This window comes from Callithrix jacchus, chromosome 22 (assembly GCF_049354715.1).
Source record: "Callithrix jacchus isolate 240 chromosome 22, calJac240_pri, whole genome shotgun sequence".
NCBI classification, from domain to species: domain Eukaryota; kingdom Metazoa; phylum Chordata; class Mammalia; order Primates; family Cebidae; genus Callithrix; species Callithrix jacchus.
This window is the reverse complement of record NC_133523.1, coordinates 38,769,103-38,789,022: the sequence shown is the minus strand read 5'-3', so window position 1 is coordinate 38,789,022 and position 19,920 is coordinate 38,769,103. Positions and strand designations below refer to the sequence as shown.

The window sequence follows — 19,920 nt, the reverse complement described above, 5'->3', positions numbered from 1 at the left end:
AGGTGTTGAGGATGCAGCAGTGATCAACATCGATAGAAATGCTTTTCCTTATGGAACTGACATTGTAGTGGGGAAGGCAGGCAGTAGACCATATAAATACTTAAAATACATAGTGTGCTAGATAGCGAAAAGTTCTCTAGAGAAAAAATAAAAGATGAAGTGGGAGGCACGGAGCCTATGGGGAGGGAAGGGGTTGCTGGCAAGTTCACAACAGGTGGTTCATTCACAATGGGCAATGCCTCACAAGAAGGTGATATTCCCCTAATGACCAGACGGTGAGAGCCAAATGAATCCCTCAGGAGAGGCTGCCAGGGAGTGCAAATAAAATGATTCTTTATATTCCACTATTAAGTGTAAAAACATAGATTCCTGAAGGGTTCGGTAGATGCTCCCTCAACTGTAAAATAGGGATGTCGCAAATGTCTAACAGGTTTCCCCAAGACTAGAGGAGACACTGGGTCGCGCGCAGCGTCTGACAGGGGGCACCCAAGAAGGGTCCCCGCCATTTCTATTGGATTCCGACGTCACGTCAGAGCGACTCCCCACCCGTCGCTGCCCTGGCCTCGGCCACCCGGTCCTGTTGCTGGTCTTAGGGCTTCCTCCAAGACCTGCACAAGCACAGTCGCGATGTCCCACCAGCCCTCGGACGCTGACGCTCGCTTACCTTCTGCCTGGGTCCTCCGCCCCACTTCCCCGGAAGAGCCGGAATCTCTCCCATTCACCGCCCGCGCCGCTGAGGCTTCAGGGAATTGTAGTTCCGGCCGCCGAACCCAAATGCACTTCCGGGTTCTGCCACAGCACAACCATTGTTCCGCGCGCCGACGCTCGCAGTTGCTGAGCAGTTGGGCCCTTCGGCATTAACCCCCAGCGGCCTTGCGGTTGCTGACTAGGGGTGGGGACCGAACAAGCTTAACCCGAGTCGACCGTATTGCAGGATCGGGGCCAGGGTTTGCTTAAGCCGAGTTCGTCCTGCCGCAGAGCCTGCCAGGGACTGAGGCGGTGACAGGCCCAGCATGGGCTGCGGGCCAGCGGACGCTCGGTAGCGGCACGGGACAGCTCCTAGTGTCCGATGCGCGCATGCGCAGGGTCTCGGCGCGAAGCTGGAAGCGGTGGTGAGTGTAGCGGAGAGACCTGGTCTCTGTGCGGTGGCGCTTTAGCCTGAGGTCACCGAGGTTGATGGAGTTACTGAGACAGCTGTGTGCTGCGCGGGTGCTTGGTCAGGTGGTGCTCTTGTCTGGGGACCAAGGATACCCAGGTTGGTGAAAAATAGGGCATATGCATTGATGTAAGGGGGCATCCTGAGAACTCCCCTCCTCCAATGCCGGGCTTATTTAGTGGAGGTCCTTGAGGATGTCCTGGTTGATGGAGTACTCCATTGCAGATTGTGGTTTCTGGAGAAGAGGGGCTGTGCCACTGTCCCTTTACGCTTGAGCAAGCATTTGAGTAGGAAGCAAAAGGTGGTAGATAAGATTCTGAGCAGGTGACTCTGGGCCCCTGGAGCAAAAGATTCTGATCAGGTGGCTCTGGGCTCCTGGAGCAGACAACGCGCTTCTCGAAGGTCTAGGGGCGCTGTGGTTGGTGGAGACCAGGTTGGAGTTGCAGATTCTTGTCCCAGAAGAGGCAGTGTTGCTACTGCTAGTGAACCCTTGGTGGGAGTTACCCATGGGCAGCAAACTCCCAGGCTGAAGGAGAGTATCAGCGCCTAGAAACAGGTTCTGGGCAGAAGGCACCCTGCACGTCCTGGGGGTGTCTGAATGGAAAACAGAAACTTGAACTGATAGTAGGGACCTTTGTAGGATAGTGCAGAGCTCTAGGACATTCAAGATGGCAGACTCTGGGTTGAAGACACAGAGTCTCAGTCCAGGAACGACAGAGCTGCAACAGCTGCCATCAAATTGGTAGCTGGGAGGACGCTGTATACTGCCAGCATCCTTATGAAGCAGATGTTCCTGAGACCTTTACTTGGGCTACCCTACTTGCAGGCACAAGAATGTGCAGATTAGTAGAGGGACAGAGTCTGTGCTGCAGATTTGGTCCTGGAAAGAGCTGACTGCACGACACCCACGCCCTCCTGTTTGGGCAAGAGAAGGCCAAAAGGCCCAGTTCCCTTGGAGCTGCTGTATCATGGGCTTGAGAACCCTCACGCCGGCGAATGCCCAAGTCCTGAGGCTGATCGTGGAGCCGTATGCTCAAGCTACAGTATAGTTGTTCTGGCTGCAGGCAAATAGTGGGGCAGGTGACCCCAGAACCCACACAGAGGCTATGGGTGCCTGAGATGTCCCAGGAAGGGTGAGGGATGTAGATTCTTGTCTCAGGAGCAGAATGTGCCCCAGACTGGCAGAGGATCCAGGTCCTGGATTCAGATTGTGAGCGTGAACCTGCTCTGGCTGTGTCAGTGGGAGGAGGAAGCCTAGGTGGGTAGCCCATGTGCAGTGGCTGTGGAATAGAGGCTTGGGTGCCCCAGTTTGAATCTGGTCTTAGGAGGCATGGGGCTACTCCAGCTGCACTCTGCATGTATGCTGGCATTTGGGGAGGCATGGGCAGTATTAGGACCCTGGTTCTGCCTAAGGATGTTCAGGTGTGTGGAGGAAGCAGCTGCAGAGGGGTGGGACTGTGTCAGGCACTCCTTGTGCACACACACAGGTGTTTGGTTGGGAAACAGGAGGCTGGAGATGAGTTTTAGGCAGAGGGTGCTGGGGTCTTTGTGTGGTTGGAACCCTGATCACAGCCTGGTGGTGCCCAGGTTGACAGGATCTTCCTGAGCCACAGGTGCCCAGGAAGGTGTTTGGCCGGGAATCTGGGCAGGGACTCCAGCAGGGCTGTGGAGGAAAGTGAGGAAACAGTTTGGGTGCAGGTTCAGGAAACAGCTGCATTGTGAGCCTACACTGTGCTACATGAGTGAGAATATGGTGGAAGCAGGGGAGAGAGTAAGAAGGAGAGATAGGGTGCAAGGAGTGGGGTGCCTAAGGTGGGATTTGCTAGGGGCTGCTCTAGTCTCAGACCCCAGAACACCTAGTTGGTACAGAGGCACCTGAGCTTCTGAGACACACATTTAGAGCCTGGGTAGGGCTGCTTTTGTCTGGCTTATGTTGGTGTCTGCTGGAGGCCCCTAGTCCTATGCAGGCCCTGTTGTAGTTTCAGGCCTGAGGATGCCCAAGCTGTAGAGGGACTGGTTTAGAGCTACAAATTCAGGGCCTGGGAGGGTGTTAGGGTAGAAATCTGGCTGGTGCTGTTGGAGTAGGAGCCAGTGGACTCCAGAATGGTGGAGGGAACAGGATGTGGGTGCAGCTGAGCTCTGTGCATATGCTTGGCTATTTGAGCAGGAAGTGGGTGGCCCTCTGCTGGGTTGCTGGAGGGACAGGCCTGGCTGATGGAAGGGTAGGATCAGTCTTAGTTGCTGAATCAGTTCCTGGGAGCAGTGGAGCTGTGTCACCAGCTTCATGCAGTTAGGCAGTGAGTATGATTCTGGCCCTAGGAAGAAGTGCTGGTTTGGAGCTGTAGATTGAGGCTGGTAGGGGTAGGATGGGGTGAACACCAAGGGGTCTTTGATATGTCTGATATTTGTGGGGAATCGCAGGGCCCAGTGGAATAAGAGAGTGATGGACTGGTGCTGCAGACTTTGTTGGTGGGCAGGAGGCCATGTTTGGCATAAGCTGGGCTTACAGGTGGGGATGGTCCTGGGGCCCAAGATAGTGGAGGAACCAGAAGCTTGGTCTGGGAGAGGGACTGAGGGACTCTCAGTACATGCACAAATATTTGGGCAGGAAGTTGGCAGGAACCTCTAGAAGTGCATTTGCTATGGGAATGCATCCTGCATCCTGTGAGCAGGGGCTAACGGGGTTGGGGGCCACAGCAGATCTGACAGACCTGCATCTTCATGCTGTACCTGGGACTTCTCTCAGTGCAGCTCAGGACCTCAGCACCCTGCTGTGCCTGGAGGAGAGCATGGAAGAGCAGGATGAGAAGCCCCCAGAGCCCCCGAAGGCCTGTGCACAGGTGAGTGGAGCCAATTTTCCCAGAGGGACCCAGACCTTGCTCCCACATAAGCCCTGAAGCCTGACCCTCTGGGCTTGGGAGGCTATGGCCCTCTCGACTCTCTTTGCAGCCTTTAAGGGGGTTGGGGCCCTCATGGCCATCAGGCTTTAACACTTAACACACTTGGAATTTATAAATCTTCCGGGTAGTTGCCTCACCTTTTTGGCCCACATAACTCTTTCTGGGAGGAATTTGGCATCCTAAATCAAAAGCCCTTAGAATGCTGATTCCCCTTTGGCCAGCAATTCACAGCTTTGTTTGAGAAGGAACAATTGAAAATATACTAAATGTACAATGCAAGAGGATAGGTGAGTGAATTATGGTAAGACCATGAAATGGAATACACTGTAGCCATGGAAACTGATATGATAATGCAAATTTAATGACAGAAAGAGTTACTTATTACCTATGTTAAGTAAATAACACTTAGAAATCATCACCTTTTAAAAAGTGATATAGTTCTTGTGTATATAGAAAATACATTAGAAGACTATAAATATACCAAACATCATCTGGAGTTACTTTACAAGTGACTTTGTTTTATCATTCATTTATCTGTATTTTCTTTTTTTGGAGACAGGGTCTTGCTCTGTCGTCCAGGTTGGAGTGCAGTGACACAATCCTAGCTCACCGTAGCCTCAAACTCTTGGGCTCAAGCCATCTTCCTGCCTCAGCCTCCTGAGTAGCTGGGACTACAGGTGGGCACCACTAAGCCTGGCTAATATTTTTGTGTGTGTATTTTTAAAATTTTTTCTAGAGACGACATCTCACTATGTTTGCCAGGCCTGTCTTAAACTTCTGGTCTCAAGCCATTCTCCCACCTCAGCCTCCCAAAGAGCTAGGATTACAGATATGAGCTACCACACCTGGCCTGTATTTTCACATTTTTGTACAGTGCGTTTTAAGGTAAAAATATTAACAATTGGCCAAGCACAGTGATTCATGCCTATAATCCCAGCCCTTTGGGAGGTCAAGTTGGGAGGATTGCTTGAGGCCAGGAGTATAGGACCAGCCTGGGCAACATAATGAGACCCTGTCTCTACAAAAACCTTTAGAAATTAGCCAGCATAGTGGTGCCCATCTCTAGTCCCAGTTACTTGAGGGGGTGAGGTGGGAGGATTGCCTGAGCCCAGGAGGTCTAGGATGTAGTCAGCTATGATTGTGCAACTGCACTCAAGCCTGGACAACAGAGTAGGATTCTGTCTCTAAGAAAAGAAAGTTAACAATGTAGACCATTTCCTACCGCAAATATTCTTTGAAAATGCTGAATTTCTTAAAACTGTTAAATTAGGGCTTCTCCTTTCTCTTCCTGAATAATTCAGCCCTGAAGCCATGAGGTGGGACAGTGTGAGGTAGGCACCTACAGTTGTCAGGGCTGCCTGCTGTGAAGAGAGTGCCCATGTGCAGGATGTCAGTGACCAAGTAAGGTGAGGAGAGCATCTGCACAGGATGACATCCCCGCATAGTCAGAGCCCAAGTGGAATAGTGGAATGAAGAAGTCGCTTGTGTACCGGGGGGAGCCCAAGTGGGTGAGGCCCGTCTCCGTATCCAGCTATCTGGTGTGGGGTGATGGGGTCAGAGCAGGTAAACAGGGCATCCAGAGAGGGGGTGCCCCACTGGGGACAGTTGGAGCCCAAGTGCAGCAAGCAGGTGTCCATGGTAGATGGGTGTTGGAGCCAGAGCAGGGTAGGATGTACACACCTGTGTTAGGGATAGGGTGCAGCCTGATGTAGCATGTCAGAGCATGGGCATGTTGAGGGCATCATGCATGAGGGTGGCCTGCAGGGGTGTCAGAGCCCAGCAGCATGTGGAGGGCACCCACATAGTGGGGCGGCCTGACGAGGGCTGTCCAAGTCCAAGTGGCAAAGTGAATCTGAGAGCTGAGGCAGTCTAGCCTGGGGAGTCAAAGCCTAAGCAGGGTGAGGAGCGCCCCTGGGCGGAGGGTGGCCTTGTGTGGAGTGGCAGAGCCCAGGGATCTGGGGAGGACATCCATGGGGAGAGGGCGTGGTTGTGGAAATGAGAGGGGAGCTACCTACAGGGGGATAGATCATATAAGAAATGTATAATAAGGGACTGGAGCCAGGTGTCTTGCCATCAAATCAGGGAGGTACCGATAGGGCAAGAGAGAACATTTGAGTGGACTCTGGTGTGCAGTGGGAATTGGAGGTTTTAATGTGGGCTCACGGTTTTCAGTACACATTAATCTAGAAATATATAGAGATGTGTGCCTGTATCTGTGTGCATCTGTAAACACACAGATTCGGCCGGGCGCGGTGGCTCAAGCCTGTAATCCCAGCACTTTGGGAGGCCGAGACGGGTGGATCACAAGGTCATGAGATCGAGACCATCCTGGTCAACATGGTGAAACCCCGTCTCTACTAAACATACAAAAAATTAGCTGGGCATGGTGGCACGTGCCTATAATCCCAGCTACTCAGGAGGCTGAGGCAGGAGAATTGCCTGAACCCAGGAGGCGGAGGTTGCAGTGAGCCGAGATCGCGCCATTGCACTCCAGCCTGGGTAACAAGTGCAAAACTCCGTCTCTAAAAAAAAAAAAAACAAAAAAACCACACAGATTCCCAGTCTGTCCACGGAGGACTGGGAGCAGTGACACCCCAGTACCACTGTGCACACCTAGTGTCCAGACTTCACCTTCTGAATATGTTGTGGGTTTTACGGGTGTGTTAATGGCGCTTTAGTGTTAAATTTTTTGCTGTTACAAATAACATTGATATAAATGTTTTATATGTGATTTCTTGTACACATGTGCAGTTGTTTTAGGAGTTAAGCAAACAGAAGTTTACACATATGTCCTTATCAAAACTACAGGTAAAATGTATGGGTTTTTGTTATTTTGTTGTTGTTTTTTAAGAGACCGGGTCTCACTCTGTCACCCAGTCTGGAGTACATGGCACACCAACATAGATCACTGCAGCCTAGAATTCCTGGACTCAAGTGACCCTCCCACCTCAGCCTCCTGAGTAGCTGGGACTGCAGGTGCACATCGCCATGCCCGCTGATTTTTTTATTTTTTATTGTTTATTTTTTGTAGAGAGAGGTTCTCAAACTCCTGGGATCGAGCCATCCTCCTACCTTGGTCTCCCAAAGTGCTGAGATTACAGGGTGAGCCACAGTGCCTGGCTGGAAAAACGTGTTTTGATGTGGCCATTGGTGTTCTAATTTAATCGAGGGACTAGGTGTTTTCTGGGAATCATAATGGTCCTTTTGCCATTTTCTTTTCTGTGAACTGAATTAGAAGTCTGTTCAATATATTCCTTGTGTCACATATTTAGTGACTGCCTAACTAGGCCCTTTGCAAAGCACTGGGAGGAAAGATGAGGCAGGCTGCACTGCCCTCCACAACTTAGTTCTCACATCCAGAAATGTGCTTCTTATATTTTCCAAGGCTGCATAGGAAAAGCAAAAACATCCTGTTTCTTGTATTAGTTATCTGTTATTACCCCAAAACTTTGCAGCTTAGAATAGCCAATGTTTATTTTGTCACACAATTTCTGAAGGTCAGGAATCCCAGTCGGCTTAACTGGTTGTTTCTATTGCTCACGGCCCCTGATGAGGTTGCAGGCAAGTTGTTGTCTGGGGCTGCTGCCTTCTGAAGGCTTGACTAGGCGGGAGGATCTTGTGGCACACTCAGGTAGCTGTTGGCAAGAGGTGCTCTACACCACATAGGCCTCCCTCCAGGGCTGTTCACAGCATAGCAGTGGATTTCTGCCAGAGCCAATGATCGAGAGAGAGAGAGAGGGGGAGAGAGCAGGAGATAGCAAGAGCACTTAGTTGCATGCAGTCAAAGTGAAGCTACAGTGTCTTTTATCATCTGATTTCAGAAGTGATACACCGTCACTTCTTCCTCGGTACCATTGGGCTAGGATTGCACAAAGGCATGAATACTAGGAAGTAAGGGTCTTTGGGAGCCACCTCAGAGTCTGGCTACCATTCTTCTCAACTCTGAATGTTCTCTAGTTCATTTTAATTATTTCAAAAGATGAACAAGTACTTGATTTGGACCTGAAGGATATTAGAACCCTGGAAGGGAGAGAAAAATCAAGGGAGCCCAAGTCTTTGCTTTGAATGAAGGCCATGAATTCAGTGAGCCAATCTAGGAAGAAACCATCGGATATTGGGACATCACCTTAGAGATTTTAGCGGCTCATACACAGAGAAGTAGCTGGTCCAGGGAAGGCCTTGAGCCAACTTTGAGCTCTACCTGCCTTCAGGGACTGCAACCAAAACTACTGCCAAGTAGCTGGTAGAATCTCACCATCCACTGTCATTCTCAGCGTTCAAAGCTGTGCAGGCTGTCGGTGGCCCTATGTGGATGGTCTGTTTTCTGTATTTGAGGACAGTGAGAATTATTCGTGGATGATAATGTGGGGCAGGAGAGGGAATTTGCTTGTGCATGAGAACTAAAGGATCCTCTTGTCAGGATGATCTCAAAAAATGAGGCAGGGGAACCTTCTTCCCAGTGCTGTAGTTTGTAGAGGTTGGTTTTATGCTTTCTAGATTTGGTGATTAAGAAACCTCAGGGCCTCCCACATGGGCCCCTGTGGACACCACATCCCTTGAACTGAAATGTGAGCTCCACCTTCCATCTCCCTGGGCAGGAAGAGATGGACACACACCAAGAAGTCGTCTGCTTGTGTGACGCTTGTGTTTTCTAAATATCCTCACAAATATAGAGGGTTTCCTGTCAGTACACCCCAAAGCAAAGCTCTGAGAATTGAGTCCAGTAATACTTCTGTGATTTGATTAGAAACTCATTTTATTGCTTCAAGAATGCCTCATCTTGGGAAAGGTATATTTGGTCATCTCTGTTTATAGGTGAGCAAATATTCATAGCCCTAGGTCTGATTTTACCACTGTCTCTCTTTGAGGTCACTCCACAATAGTTCTGCTTATCTCTTTTCCCCTGCTTTGGGTCCCATGGGGTCCCACCTGTGTTACAGAAGGAACAGTTATTATCTCCTGCCCACAACCCTTTTCTGTGTGGAAGTCAACATTCTGATTCCTGTTTCCATTTTGTAAAGTCTGCAAAGAAAAAGGGAAATGCTCCTTTATGATATAGGTGACTGTTGAACAAGAGGGTAATTTTAAAATGCTCCAGAGCATACAGAAAGTAGAGTAAAGGTTTTCAATTTTGTTCCTATGTCCCAAATGCTGTATGTGTCTCTAGTCTTGTCAAATTCAGAAAACTTGTATTGTGCTTCTACTCAATACTGAGGAGAATACAAAGATTAAAAAATATACAGTGCTTTATAATATAGAATTCAGGACCCAGCAGGGAGGTATATAGAAATGGAAGTAATATGAAGAGAATAATTTTACTGGTATAGTAAAGGGCCAGCAAACTTAAGAAGTCCTGAGAGAAAAAGAGATGAAACTTTCTGCTATCTGGGAACACTTCATGGAGGAGGTGGCATTTGATCTGGGTCTTGGGTGATTAGACAGACTTTGGTAAGACAATGGAAAGGAGAAGAGTTTGTGTCAGGCAATCAATGGACTAAAATGAGCTTACTAAACTTTATTACCATTAATTTCTACATTGGTGAAATAGACATATTACTCTTTTCTTCAAAATGTGTTTAGGCCAGGTACAGTGGCTCACACCTATAATCCTAGCACTTTGGGAGGCTAAGGTGGGAGGATCACTTGAGGCCAGGAGTTCAAGACCAGCCTGGGCAACATAGTGAGACTCCCACCTCTACAAAAAATGAAAACAGAAAAATTAGCCAGCTGGGCCAGGCACGGTGGCTCACACCTGTAATCCCAGCACTTTGGGAGGCCGAGGTGGACAGATCATGAGGTCAAGAGATGGAGACCATCTTGGCCGATATGGTGAAACCCAGTCTCTACTAAAAATACAAAAATTAGCTGGGCATGGTCGCGCGCGCCTATAGTCCCAGCTATTCAGAAGGCTGAGGTAGAAGAATCGCTTGAACCCGGGAGGTGGAGGTTGCAGTGAGCTGAGATTGTGCCACTTCACTCTAGCCTGGTGACAGAGCCTGACTCCATCTCAAAAAAAAAAAAAATTAGCCAGCTGTGGTGGCATGCATCTGTAGCCCCAGCTGTTTGGGAGGGTGAGGCAGTAGATAGCTTGAGCCCAGGAGTTAAAGACTATAGTAGGCTATGATGGTGCCACTGTACTCCAGCCTGGGTGACAGAATGAGACCCTATCTCTTTTTTTTTTTTTTGAGACAGAGTTTCGCTATTATTACCCAGACTGGAGTGCAATGGTAAGATCTCGGCTCACCGCAACCTCTGCCTTCTGGGTTCAAGCAATTCTCCTGCCTCAGCCTCCCGAGTAGCTGGGACTACAGGGGTGTACCACCATGCCCAGCTAATTTTTGTATTTTTAGTAGAGACGGGGTTTCACCTTGTTGACCAGGATGGTCTCAATCTCTTGACATCATGATCCACCCGCCTCAGCCTCCCAAAGTGCTGGGATTATAGGCGTGAGCCACTGCGCCCGGCCGACCCTATCGCTTAAAAAAAAAAAAGGTTTAAATGATTTTGTGAGATGGAAATTCTGTGTTGAAGTACTCTATGTATTACTAAAAATACTAGGCAAATGATAGATTATATTGACATTATCTGTAGGAAACTAAGGAAGCTAAGATGTAAATTCAGGAGATATTCCTAAAATGGTCAGTAATTTAAAGTGAGTAGAACCTAGGGGAAGAGTCAGGGTATGTGGGTGTGCATGCATTCACGGGCTCACATGCGTTTGTCGCAAGCTTGTTTCTGAGCATTTAGTTTGTAAGAGTAAGTTGGGAGCAGGTTCTGGAGGCTGACACTTTGAATTTCTGAGAAGAAAAGGTACCCAACAGAGGTTTACTCTAACCAGGGGAGGGGCTTGAGCTGAACTATACTTTAGTGCCTCCAGGGACCCCAGGGACAAATGCAAAGGTACAGGTAGCACATTCCATGTCCCTTCTAGTGGCTGTTTTATAGTCAGCATACATTTATGAAGAGCCTACTATGTGTCAGTAGTGATCTAAGCATGGGGGAACCATGGTAAACAGGACAGACAAGACCTCAGCTCTTAAGAAATTCAGTCTATTGGAAGAGGTAAATAAAAAACCAAAGATACAAGAATATATGTGATGTGAAGATAGGAAAGCAGGGTAAAGTGATATAGTGTTCTGCTGGGGTCAGGGCAAGAAAGGACATTTCCTCCAGAGTCTACTCTGGAGGAAAGATGAGCTTTCTTTTGTTTTCTTGTGAAAACTTTTAAACAAAAAGGTGCTGAAAACAGTTCTCATTCGAGAGGAGGTGCAATCACATTCTCCAAGTAAACAACAGATGGAGAAACATTCCATGCTCATGGTTAGGAAGAATCAATATCATGAAAATGGCCATACTGCCCAAAGTAATTTATAGATTCAACGCTATCCCCATCAAGCTACCAATGACCTTCTTCACAGATCTGGAAAAAACCACCTTAAACTTCATATGGAACCAAAAGAGAGCCTGCATAGCCAAGTCAATTCTAAGCAAAAAGAACAAAGCTGGAGGCATCATGCTACCTGACTTCAAACTATACTATAAGGCTACAGTAGTCAAAACAGCATGGTACTGGTACCAAAACAGAGATATAGACCAGTGGAACAGAACAGAGGCCTCAGAGGCAATGCCACACATCTACAACAATCTGATATTTGACAAACCTGAGAAAAACAAGCAATGGGGAAAGGATTCCCTGTTTAATAAATGATGTTGGGAAAACTGGCTAGCCATATGCAGAAAGCAGAAACGGGACCCCTTCCTGACTCCTTACACTAAAATTAACACCAGATGGATTAAAGACTTAAACATAAGACCTAACACCATAAAAACCTTAGAAGAAAACTTAATTCTTTTCGGAACATCTTTCCAGATTTTTCTGTGCATATTTATATTTCATAGAAATCTATTCATCTTCTGTATACTGTTCTTATTTTTTCACTCAGCAGTGTACTACAGATATCTTTCTATTATGTGTATCAGTACATGCAAATTTATTTCTTCTCTTGGCTGTTAAATAGTATTCAGTCATCTAAGTAAAGCATAATTTATTTGACCAAGCACTTCTTAGTGGACATTTAATCTCCCTTCCCATGTTGCTATGATAATGTAACCTGCTAATGAGATTTCTTGTACATGCATCCCAGTGTACTTCATGTTATTTCCTAAGGATAAGTACTTACAAGTAGGCTAATGGATGTTACATTACACTTTTAAAAATATTGCCTTTAAAAAAACTAAAACAAAAATATACATAAAAATAGAATAAACTCTGCACTCGAATTAATAATATTGTACCAAAATCTCAATTTCCCAGTTTTGACAGTGTACTGTGGTTGTATATGATATTACCAGGGAAAGCTTAGTGTGGCTTTATTTTTGCCATTTCTTATGAATCTTTAAGAATTTCCAAATAAAGCGATATTTGTAAATACAAATATTTAATATATAGCAAATACAGGGTGATTGTATCAACTTACACTTCTTCTAAGAATATATGAAGCTCTTGGCCAGTGGGTTGCCAGAGCTGGAGTCATTAGCAACAGACTAATGACTGTGACTTGTCACAGAAACATCCTGTGTGGTCAGGATGTTGATTACATACAGGGAATGAGCGAATAAGTAAATATAAAGAGGAAAATGGGAGCCAGAGAAAGAAGGTATACATAAAGAAAGGAGAAAGGTTAGATAGAATGAGATGTGTTACTGAATTGTAGTTGGAGGTATCCATGTGAATTTATGATCTTTAATATATACAGACATAGAAATAGGTGTTTGATTTTGACATAAAGAGGTGAGCATCTGGTTTGTATATTCACAGCAGTTTCTTCATGGTTGCATGTGCATTTTTCTTTGTCCATTTTTCTGTTGAGGCTACCTTTTACTGTTTTGGAAGAAGTCTTGATAGTATAGATTCTTACTGATAATGCCTTTATTAGTGGTACTTTTTGCTAAACTTTTTTTTTTTTTTTTGACAAGGAGTCTTGCTCTGTTGCCTAGGCTAGAGTGCAGTGGCATGATCTCAGCTCACTGCAACTTCTGCCTCCTGTGTTCAAGTGATTCTCCTGCCTCAGCCTCCCAAGTAGCTGTGACTACAGGAGCCTGCCACCATGCCCAGCTAGTATTTTTATTTTTAGTAGAGACAGGGTTTTATCATGTTGGCCAGGCTGGTCTCAAACTCCTGGTCTCAAGTGGTCTGCCTGCCTCGGCCTCCCAAAGTGTTGGTGTGAGCCACCACACCCGGCCTGCGAAATGTCTTAAAAAATTAATTTGTTGATCTTTTTCTTTATGATTTTGGCATTGGTCATGCTGTATTCCATTTTATCTGCTTATAATTTTGTGACCCAGGAATTTTGGCATGGCCTGCCAGACAGTTCTTTGCTCTTTGGTGTCTTGAATGCACTCGTTCTGCTGCATTTAACTGCAACTGGGTTGGCCCAGAAGTCCCCAAAGACCTCATGCCCAGTTCTCTGTGGGCCTTGGTGGTCCTCCAGTTATCTCCTTTCTCTCCACATGGTTAGCCCAGCTTACCAATGGGAGGATGAGGATGTGTTAAAACAGATGGTATGTCAAATCCTAGCCACTGACAGGAGATTTGAGCTGCCACTTAGCTCCCTGATTATTTTACTTTTTCTCATGTTTTGCCTTCTCAGGATTCTCTCCTTCCTCAGGAGATTATCATCAAAGTTGAGGGAGAAGACACTGAGTCACTGACCATCCCATCGCAAGTAAGTTGGGCAAGCCTCTGTCTTTACATTGAGAAATGTGCATGGCTGGGAAGTGAGTAGAAAGAGAGGAAACGGAGATGAGAGTGGACAACTTTTTCAAGGAGTTTGGTTATTGTGTGAAAGGTTGAAGAAAGTAAGAACTTTGGCCAGGCACGGTGGCTCAAGCCTGTAATTCCAGCACTTTGGGAGGATGAGGCGGGTGGATCACGAGGTCAACAGATCGAGACCATCCTGGTCAACATGGTGAAACCCCGTCTCTACTAAAAATAAAAAAAATTAGCTGGGCATGGTGGCACGTGCCTGTAATCCCAGCTACTCAGGAGGCTGAGGCAGGAGAATTGCCTGAACCCAGGAGGCAGAGGTTGCGGTGAGCCGAGATTGCGCCATTGCACTCCAGCCTGGGTAACAAGAGTGAAACTCCGTCTCAAAAAAAAAGAAAGTGAGAACTTCAAGGACTTTTGAGATTGAGGAACTTTTTTTTTTAAGGGATTGAAAAGACTCAACTCAGTTTAAGTGATTACAGGAGGGAGTTAGTGGAGGAAAAAAGTTAATGATCAGGAGATAAGAGAAACTATAAAGCAGAGTCCTTGATTAGCACTAGAGAAATTAATTCAGAGCATCTTAAATAAATTTGCTCTATATGAGGAGAAGGATTTATGTAGGAACAGTGAGGTTGAGGGGATTATTTGAAAGCTTGATTTTTGTTTACTGTGAAAAATCAGATAAGCATGATGGTGGGAATTTGGAATGGAGAGATGTATCATAAGGATAGAGAAGGCTTAAAATAACAATTTTGGATTATGAGAGAAAACAGGCTTCTCCAATAGGTGTAATAGGATTGCTGGTCAATCTGAAAGGTTTATTCAGAGATAGTGGCCATTAATTTATAATACTCTGTGCTGCTGCTTTTGTGGATTTTTTTCCTGCAGTGTCATTTTGTAGCCCACTTTCCACAGATAGCAGATTGACATTCAAGTTCATTTAGTTTTTGTAATTTGCCAGGTCCACTTCCTGTGGAGTGGACATTCCAAAGGTCAAGGAAATATTTGAAAGAGAATTTTAAAATATCTCAAATAGGAAGATTAAAATGAATGATTCATGGACCTTAAATTGAGTAATTAATATGAAAGAGATAAAGAGGCCGCTAAGTAGAAATGAAAAGAATATCGGCTGGTAGTAGTAATAGTAGACATTTCTGTAGCATATGGCCCTAATCCATTGAGGGACAAGAGTAAAGGGAGAAAATTGAGCTAATGCAGTGGAGCAATCTGACATTGTAGCGAAAGATGGGCAGTTTCGTATTTGTGATTCAAAAGGTGTAGTGCTTTATGGAGATTTTAAAGTCTGGTGTCCCCCTAAGAGTGAGCTGATGAAGAGCAGCTTCAGGATATGAGACTTGGGTTAGCCATATGAATTGATGACTGATAACACAGTCTCTGATGTGTGCGAGCTTGAGGTTGTATCCTAACTACTAACCTTAGGCATGTGTCTTAATTTCTCTGACTGTCTTGTTCTTCATAAGAAAAAAATGGTACTGCTATAGTGTTTTCTCACAGGAGCTCTGTGAGAGTTAAATGAATGATAATCCATGTGACGTGTTAGTGCAATGCCTGACACCATGATGGTGCTTCATGAAAACTCATAAGTGCTTCATTAAAGTCTGTTATTTTTACATTCTCATCAGCTAACTATACAAGTGGATGCTATAGACAACATGAGACAAGACAATACAATTTCTTATATTAGAGTATAAATCCCAGGTATGAATCTTCAGTGAATGGGGGTGGGGGTGGTGTGCAGTAGGTGGGTAGGACAGAGCTCCAAGAAGTGAGGTAAATGGCATGAGTTTCAGAGTAACTGGGAGGATGTGCACTTTCTCTTTGATACTGAGATCCCTAGGATGGGAGAGCATGAGCATTCTTAGATTCTGAGGACTGAGGGGGACAGAAGTCCTCAGTAGGAAGTGTAGGTCACCATTAACACAGGGATACATAGGGAATATTTGGTGAAGGATATTGAAACTGCATTATTTTATTATTATTTGGAGACAGGTTCTCACTTCAGTCACCCAAGCTGCATTGTAGTGGTGTGATCATGGCTCACTGCAGCCTTGACTTCCCAGGCTCAGGTGATTCTTCAAACCTCAGCCTCTCCTGAGTGCTGCAACTATAGGCATGCACGAGGACACCTGCCTAATTTTTTGTATATTTTTAGTAGAAATAGGGTATCACCATGTTGCTCAGGCTGGTCTTGAACTCCTGGGCTGAAATGATCCACCTTGGTCTCCCAAAGTGCTGGGATTATAGGCATGAGCCATCATACCCAGCCTATTTTATTGTTACAAATGACAAGTTTCAAGAGCACAGTTGAAAATTTTGGGAAAGAGTTTTTGGGAATGGGAACTTTGGGAAAAGTGAGAAGAACAGTAGAATAAGTGGGATAGAAGTCCGGAAAAGCTAGTATCTGCACATTGAAGGGCCTTTTCAAACATGGGTATGTGGTACAGCTTGTGAGATTCAGGTAAGGGGAGATGACTTAAATCAATTTGGGTTATTTTGATATATTAGCTTTGTTGAGACTGTTGATTCACTTACTGAAATAATTTATTAAATATAAATTTAATATGTACTATATATAAACACTATGCTAAGCCTCGGAGTTACATTTGCAAACTGTAAACACCTTGTCCCTGCCTTCATGGATCATGGCCTAGTGACAGAGATGACCGTTATGCAAATAAGGAAGTGTGATGATGGAAGCCCACGGAGCTTTGAGAATATGTAGTTAGGAGTGGAGTGCGGTGCTCATCTAGTTTAGTACTATCTGTTTGACATTTGAGCAAGCTTTATACTAAAGAGACCTATATTAAACAGGAAGGGGGAGTGTTTATTAAAAGGAAGCGTGCATTACAGGTTGAAAGACAGTCCCTTAGATGTTAACGTTAAATGCAGGTAGCAGTTTGGCAAGTTCTTTTTCTGAATTTCACATTGGGCTAATCATGAAAACATTTTAGGTTTTGGTGAAATTTTTAGGCTCAAACTTAGAGGCATGTACAGCAGTGTTTTGCATGTGTTTTCATGGCATTCAGGATCCTGTATCCTATTCATGAACTGCAGTTCAAGAATGCCTGGTCTATTTAAAGAGCCTTTAGTGGCAAGAGGCATTTGAGTTCCCCTTGCCTTTGCTGCTTCTGGGTAAGGACAGATCATACTTAGCACTTCTTTTTTGGACTAAAATTCTTGCCCAATTATCTTAAGAACAGGCCCTTTCCTGCTCAGAGGAGACAGCCCAAGAGACCCTGTTTATATGTCGGTAATAACAGCGAATATGTCCTAAAAGGCTCTGCCATGCAGTTGGATGTGGACAGAAACAGAACTGTTATTTGCAGACTGAGCATTCAGCATAAAGTTTGCTTTGGCTCTCAGTTAATCTTTCAGGATTCTGAGACCTACTAATAGTAGCAGTACAGGCTAAGCACTCCTAATCCAAAAATCTGAAATTGTCCAAAATTTGAAGGTTTTGGACCCATGGCATGATGCCACAAGTGGAAAATTCTATACCTGACCTCCTGTGACTGGTCACAGTCAAAACTTTGTTTCATACACAAAAATTTATTTAAAATATTGCAAAAAATTACCTTTAGGCTATATGTTTAAGGTGTATATGAAACATAAATGAATTTGTGTTTAGACTTGGATTTCATCCTCAAGGCATCTCATCATGTAAGTGCAAATATTTTAAAATCTGAAATCCAAAATTCTTCCAGTCCTAAGTATTTTTGTTGTGGGATACCCAGCCTGTAATTACTAGCCTTTGTTGTTTTCATCAGTAAACTCTGCTAGTGGCTTTTCATAGATCTTCATAATTATTTATTCAACCCAATGAGTTAGGTATTATTAGGCCTAATAAATAGAAATGGAACAAAGTCACCATTAAAAGACAGATTGGGTCAGGTGTGGTGGTTCATGCCTGCAATTCCAGCACTGTGGGAGTCTGAGACAGGAGGATCACTTGAACACAGGAGTGTGAGACCAGCCTAAGCAATATAATGAGGGTCTATCTCGACAAAAAATTTAAAAATTAGCAAGGCATGGTAGTGCACATGTGTAGTCGCAGCTACTCAGAAGACCAGGTGGGAGGATCACTTGAGCCCAGAAGGTAGAGGCCGCAGTGAGCCATGATTGTGCCACTGCACTCCAGCCTGGGCAACAGAGTGAGGCCCTGTCTCAAAAAAAAAAAAAAGACAAGTTGTCAGATTAGATATATTTTTAAATCCAGATATATGCTCTTTATAGGTGAGAAGACCAAGTCTTTTTATTGTCTACATCCAGTGCTCTTCACCTATTCATACTGCTTTTCATTGAGGTCCACATTTCATTTCCTATCTCATTCATTAGCAAAGTCCAGCCTGTGGCTGTTTTTTGTAAATAAAGATCTATTGTAATATAGCCACACCCATTTGTTTATATATTTTCTGTGGCTAATTTCTTGCTATAGCAGCAGCGTTGAGTAGTGTGATAGAGACTGTGTGGCTGGCAAAGTGTAAAATATTTACTGTCTGGCTTTTGACAGAAAAAAAGTAACCACCTGTTTCATTAGTTTCTTGGTAATTTGGAGGGAATTCTTAGGTAAGAATTCTGTAATCACTATTGCAAAACTCAGAATAAGCATCAAGACAAGATAAGATAGTTTATGTCAGTTCTTATCTTGTGTTCCTCTTTGGAGTTGTAAAAACAGGTCCAGCATCCAAAACCCAAAGAGTTCACCCAGAAGGCACCTGTACATCTTGGCTGGAATCTTCTGGGCACTGACAATCTCAGGACAACTCCCAGGTCACCAGATTTTCCTTTTTCCATCTGTTAGACTTTTCTTCCTCCATGAACTTTGGAAGGAAATGGTGTTCAGCTGAGCAGGAATGTGTGTATTTTTTTAGGAAGGAGTGAACTTCAAAATTGTGACTGTGGACTTCACACAGGAGGAACGGGGCACTTGGAACCCTGCTCAGAGGAACCTGGACAGAGATATCCTGGAGAGCCACAGAGACCTAGTCTCTTGGGGTAAGAATATGCTCCTCTTTAATGAAGATCCATGTACTGAAATGATTTCACATTCTCATTGATTAAGAACTGTGTGATTCAGCAGCCACAATGATATTGGCTGCATATAGATTGTATTTGTGCTCTTTATTCCCCAGTGGATTAATTTTAATTTGTAAGGTAGAAACAGTGCAGCTTCTTGGGCTTGAGATTTTCATTCTTCATGTTCCTAAAGACCAAAGGCTGGGACCAGATTCTGCAGTAATTTTCATTTGTCCTCCGCTTTGATCCCTCAAATTCCTGTATCTTCCTCATCAGCTTTTCAAAACAGATACAATCTCCTAGTTGGAGCAAGGGAAAGAATATAAAAAGAATTTTCCAATACATGTGTTTAAGTGAGAACCAGACACATAGGGATCATTGCGGGTATAGAAGGTTTGTTTGAAAAAAATCCCCATAGAAGATGCCACATTTTTCTTCATTTCATACCTTTTGATGGATTGTATATATGACCACTTTTTCCATCTATACTCTGTATTGCTTGACCTAGTAGCCACCCAGGCTACTAAGAGCAACTCTAGTCTCTCTCAGTTGGAATCACAGAAATTCATGGGGCTGTATTAGGGAACTGGGATAATAATGCCCCGTTTAGGGAACTGGGATTAATAATGCCCCATTCCTTTTCTTTTGTTCACAAAAGTACTTTTCTCATGTCTCACTGACACAGAGTAGAACATTTAACAAGTTTTATGCCTTCAGAAATTCCTAGATATGTAGACACTAATCTCTTAGTGAACAGCTGTATAGCACTAACGAGTGGAAAAGAAGCTCTATTCTTTACATATTGCAAAATTGGATTACAATTCTGTAGGTTCTATGTAGATGATCTTATTTTGGAATATGCAGGTATTTGACATCCAAAGTCTTGTTTATTCAGACTAAGATTAAACCAATTTTATGATAGTTACATTTTAATGCTCTATTATAATATTAGGCTGTGGTAGTTTTGTACTTAATGGTTTATCTCACCCTTTTGCTTTTTCAACCTAGATTATTGGTCAGTATTTGAAAACAAATCCACGTGCATTTTTCATACTTTCTTG

At 44.6% G+C, this 19,920-nt stretch overlaps 2 protein-coding genes across 23 annotated transcripts in view; one reads left to right on the top strand and one right to left on the bottom strand.

The window, feature by feature from the left end:
- Window positions 1-743, bottom strand: part of IGSF23 (immunoglobulin superfamily member 23) — a 75,428-nt gene extending 74,685 nt beyond the window's left edge. For all 6 annotated transcript variants that reach the window (XM_078360089.1, XM_078360088.1, XM_078360086.1 and 3 more), the window contains exon 1: window positions 665-743. The gene's annotated coding sequence lies outside the window, so the exon portion shown is untranslated. The remainder of the gene's footprint in view (window positions 1-664) is intronic.
- Window positions 744-799: 56 nt separating this feature from the next.
- Window positions 800-19,920, top strand: part of ZNF180 (zinc finger protein 180) — a 21,719-nt gene continuing 2,598 nt past the window's right edge. The window contains exons 1-5 of one of the 17 annotated variants that reach the window (XM_054250015.2): window positions 3,907-3,996; window positions 4,616-4,733; window positions 13,707-13,781; window positions 18,519-18,613; window positions 18,715-18,838. Coding sequence is in view for 11 of the 17 variants with exons in the window: in XM_035283894.3 (XP_035139785.3) it covers window positions 1,177-1,255; window positions 3,908-3,996; window positions 13,707-13,781; window positions 18,715-18,838 (367 nt within the window). In the remaining 6 variants the exon portion in view is untranslated. Of the gene's footprint in view, window positions 1,256-3,901; window positions 3,997-4,615; window positions 4,734-13,706; window positions 13,782-18,506; window positions 18,614-18,714; window positions 18,839-19,920 lie in introns of those variants that run through there. The other 16 variants (XM_008988198.5, XM_078360006.1, XM_008988199.5 and 13 more) reach the window with 16 other exon arrangements.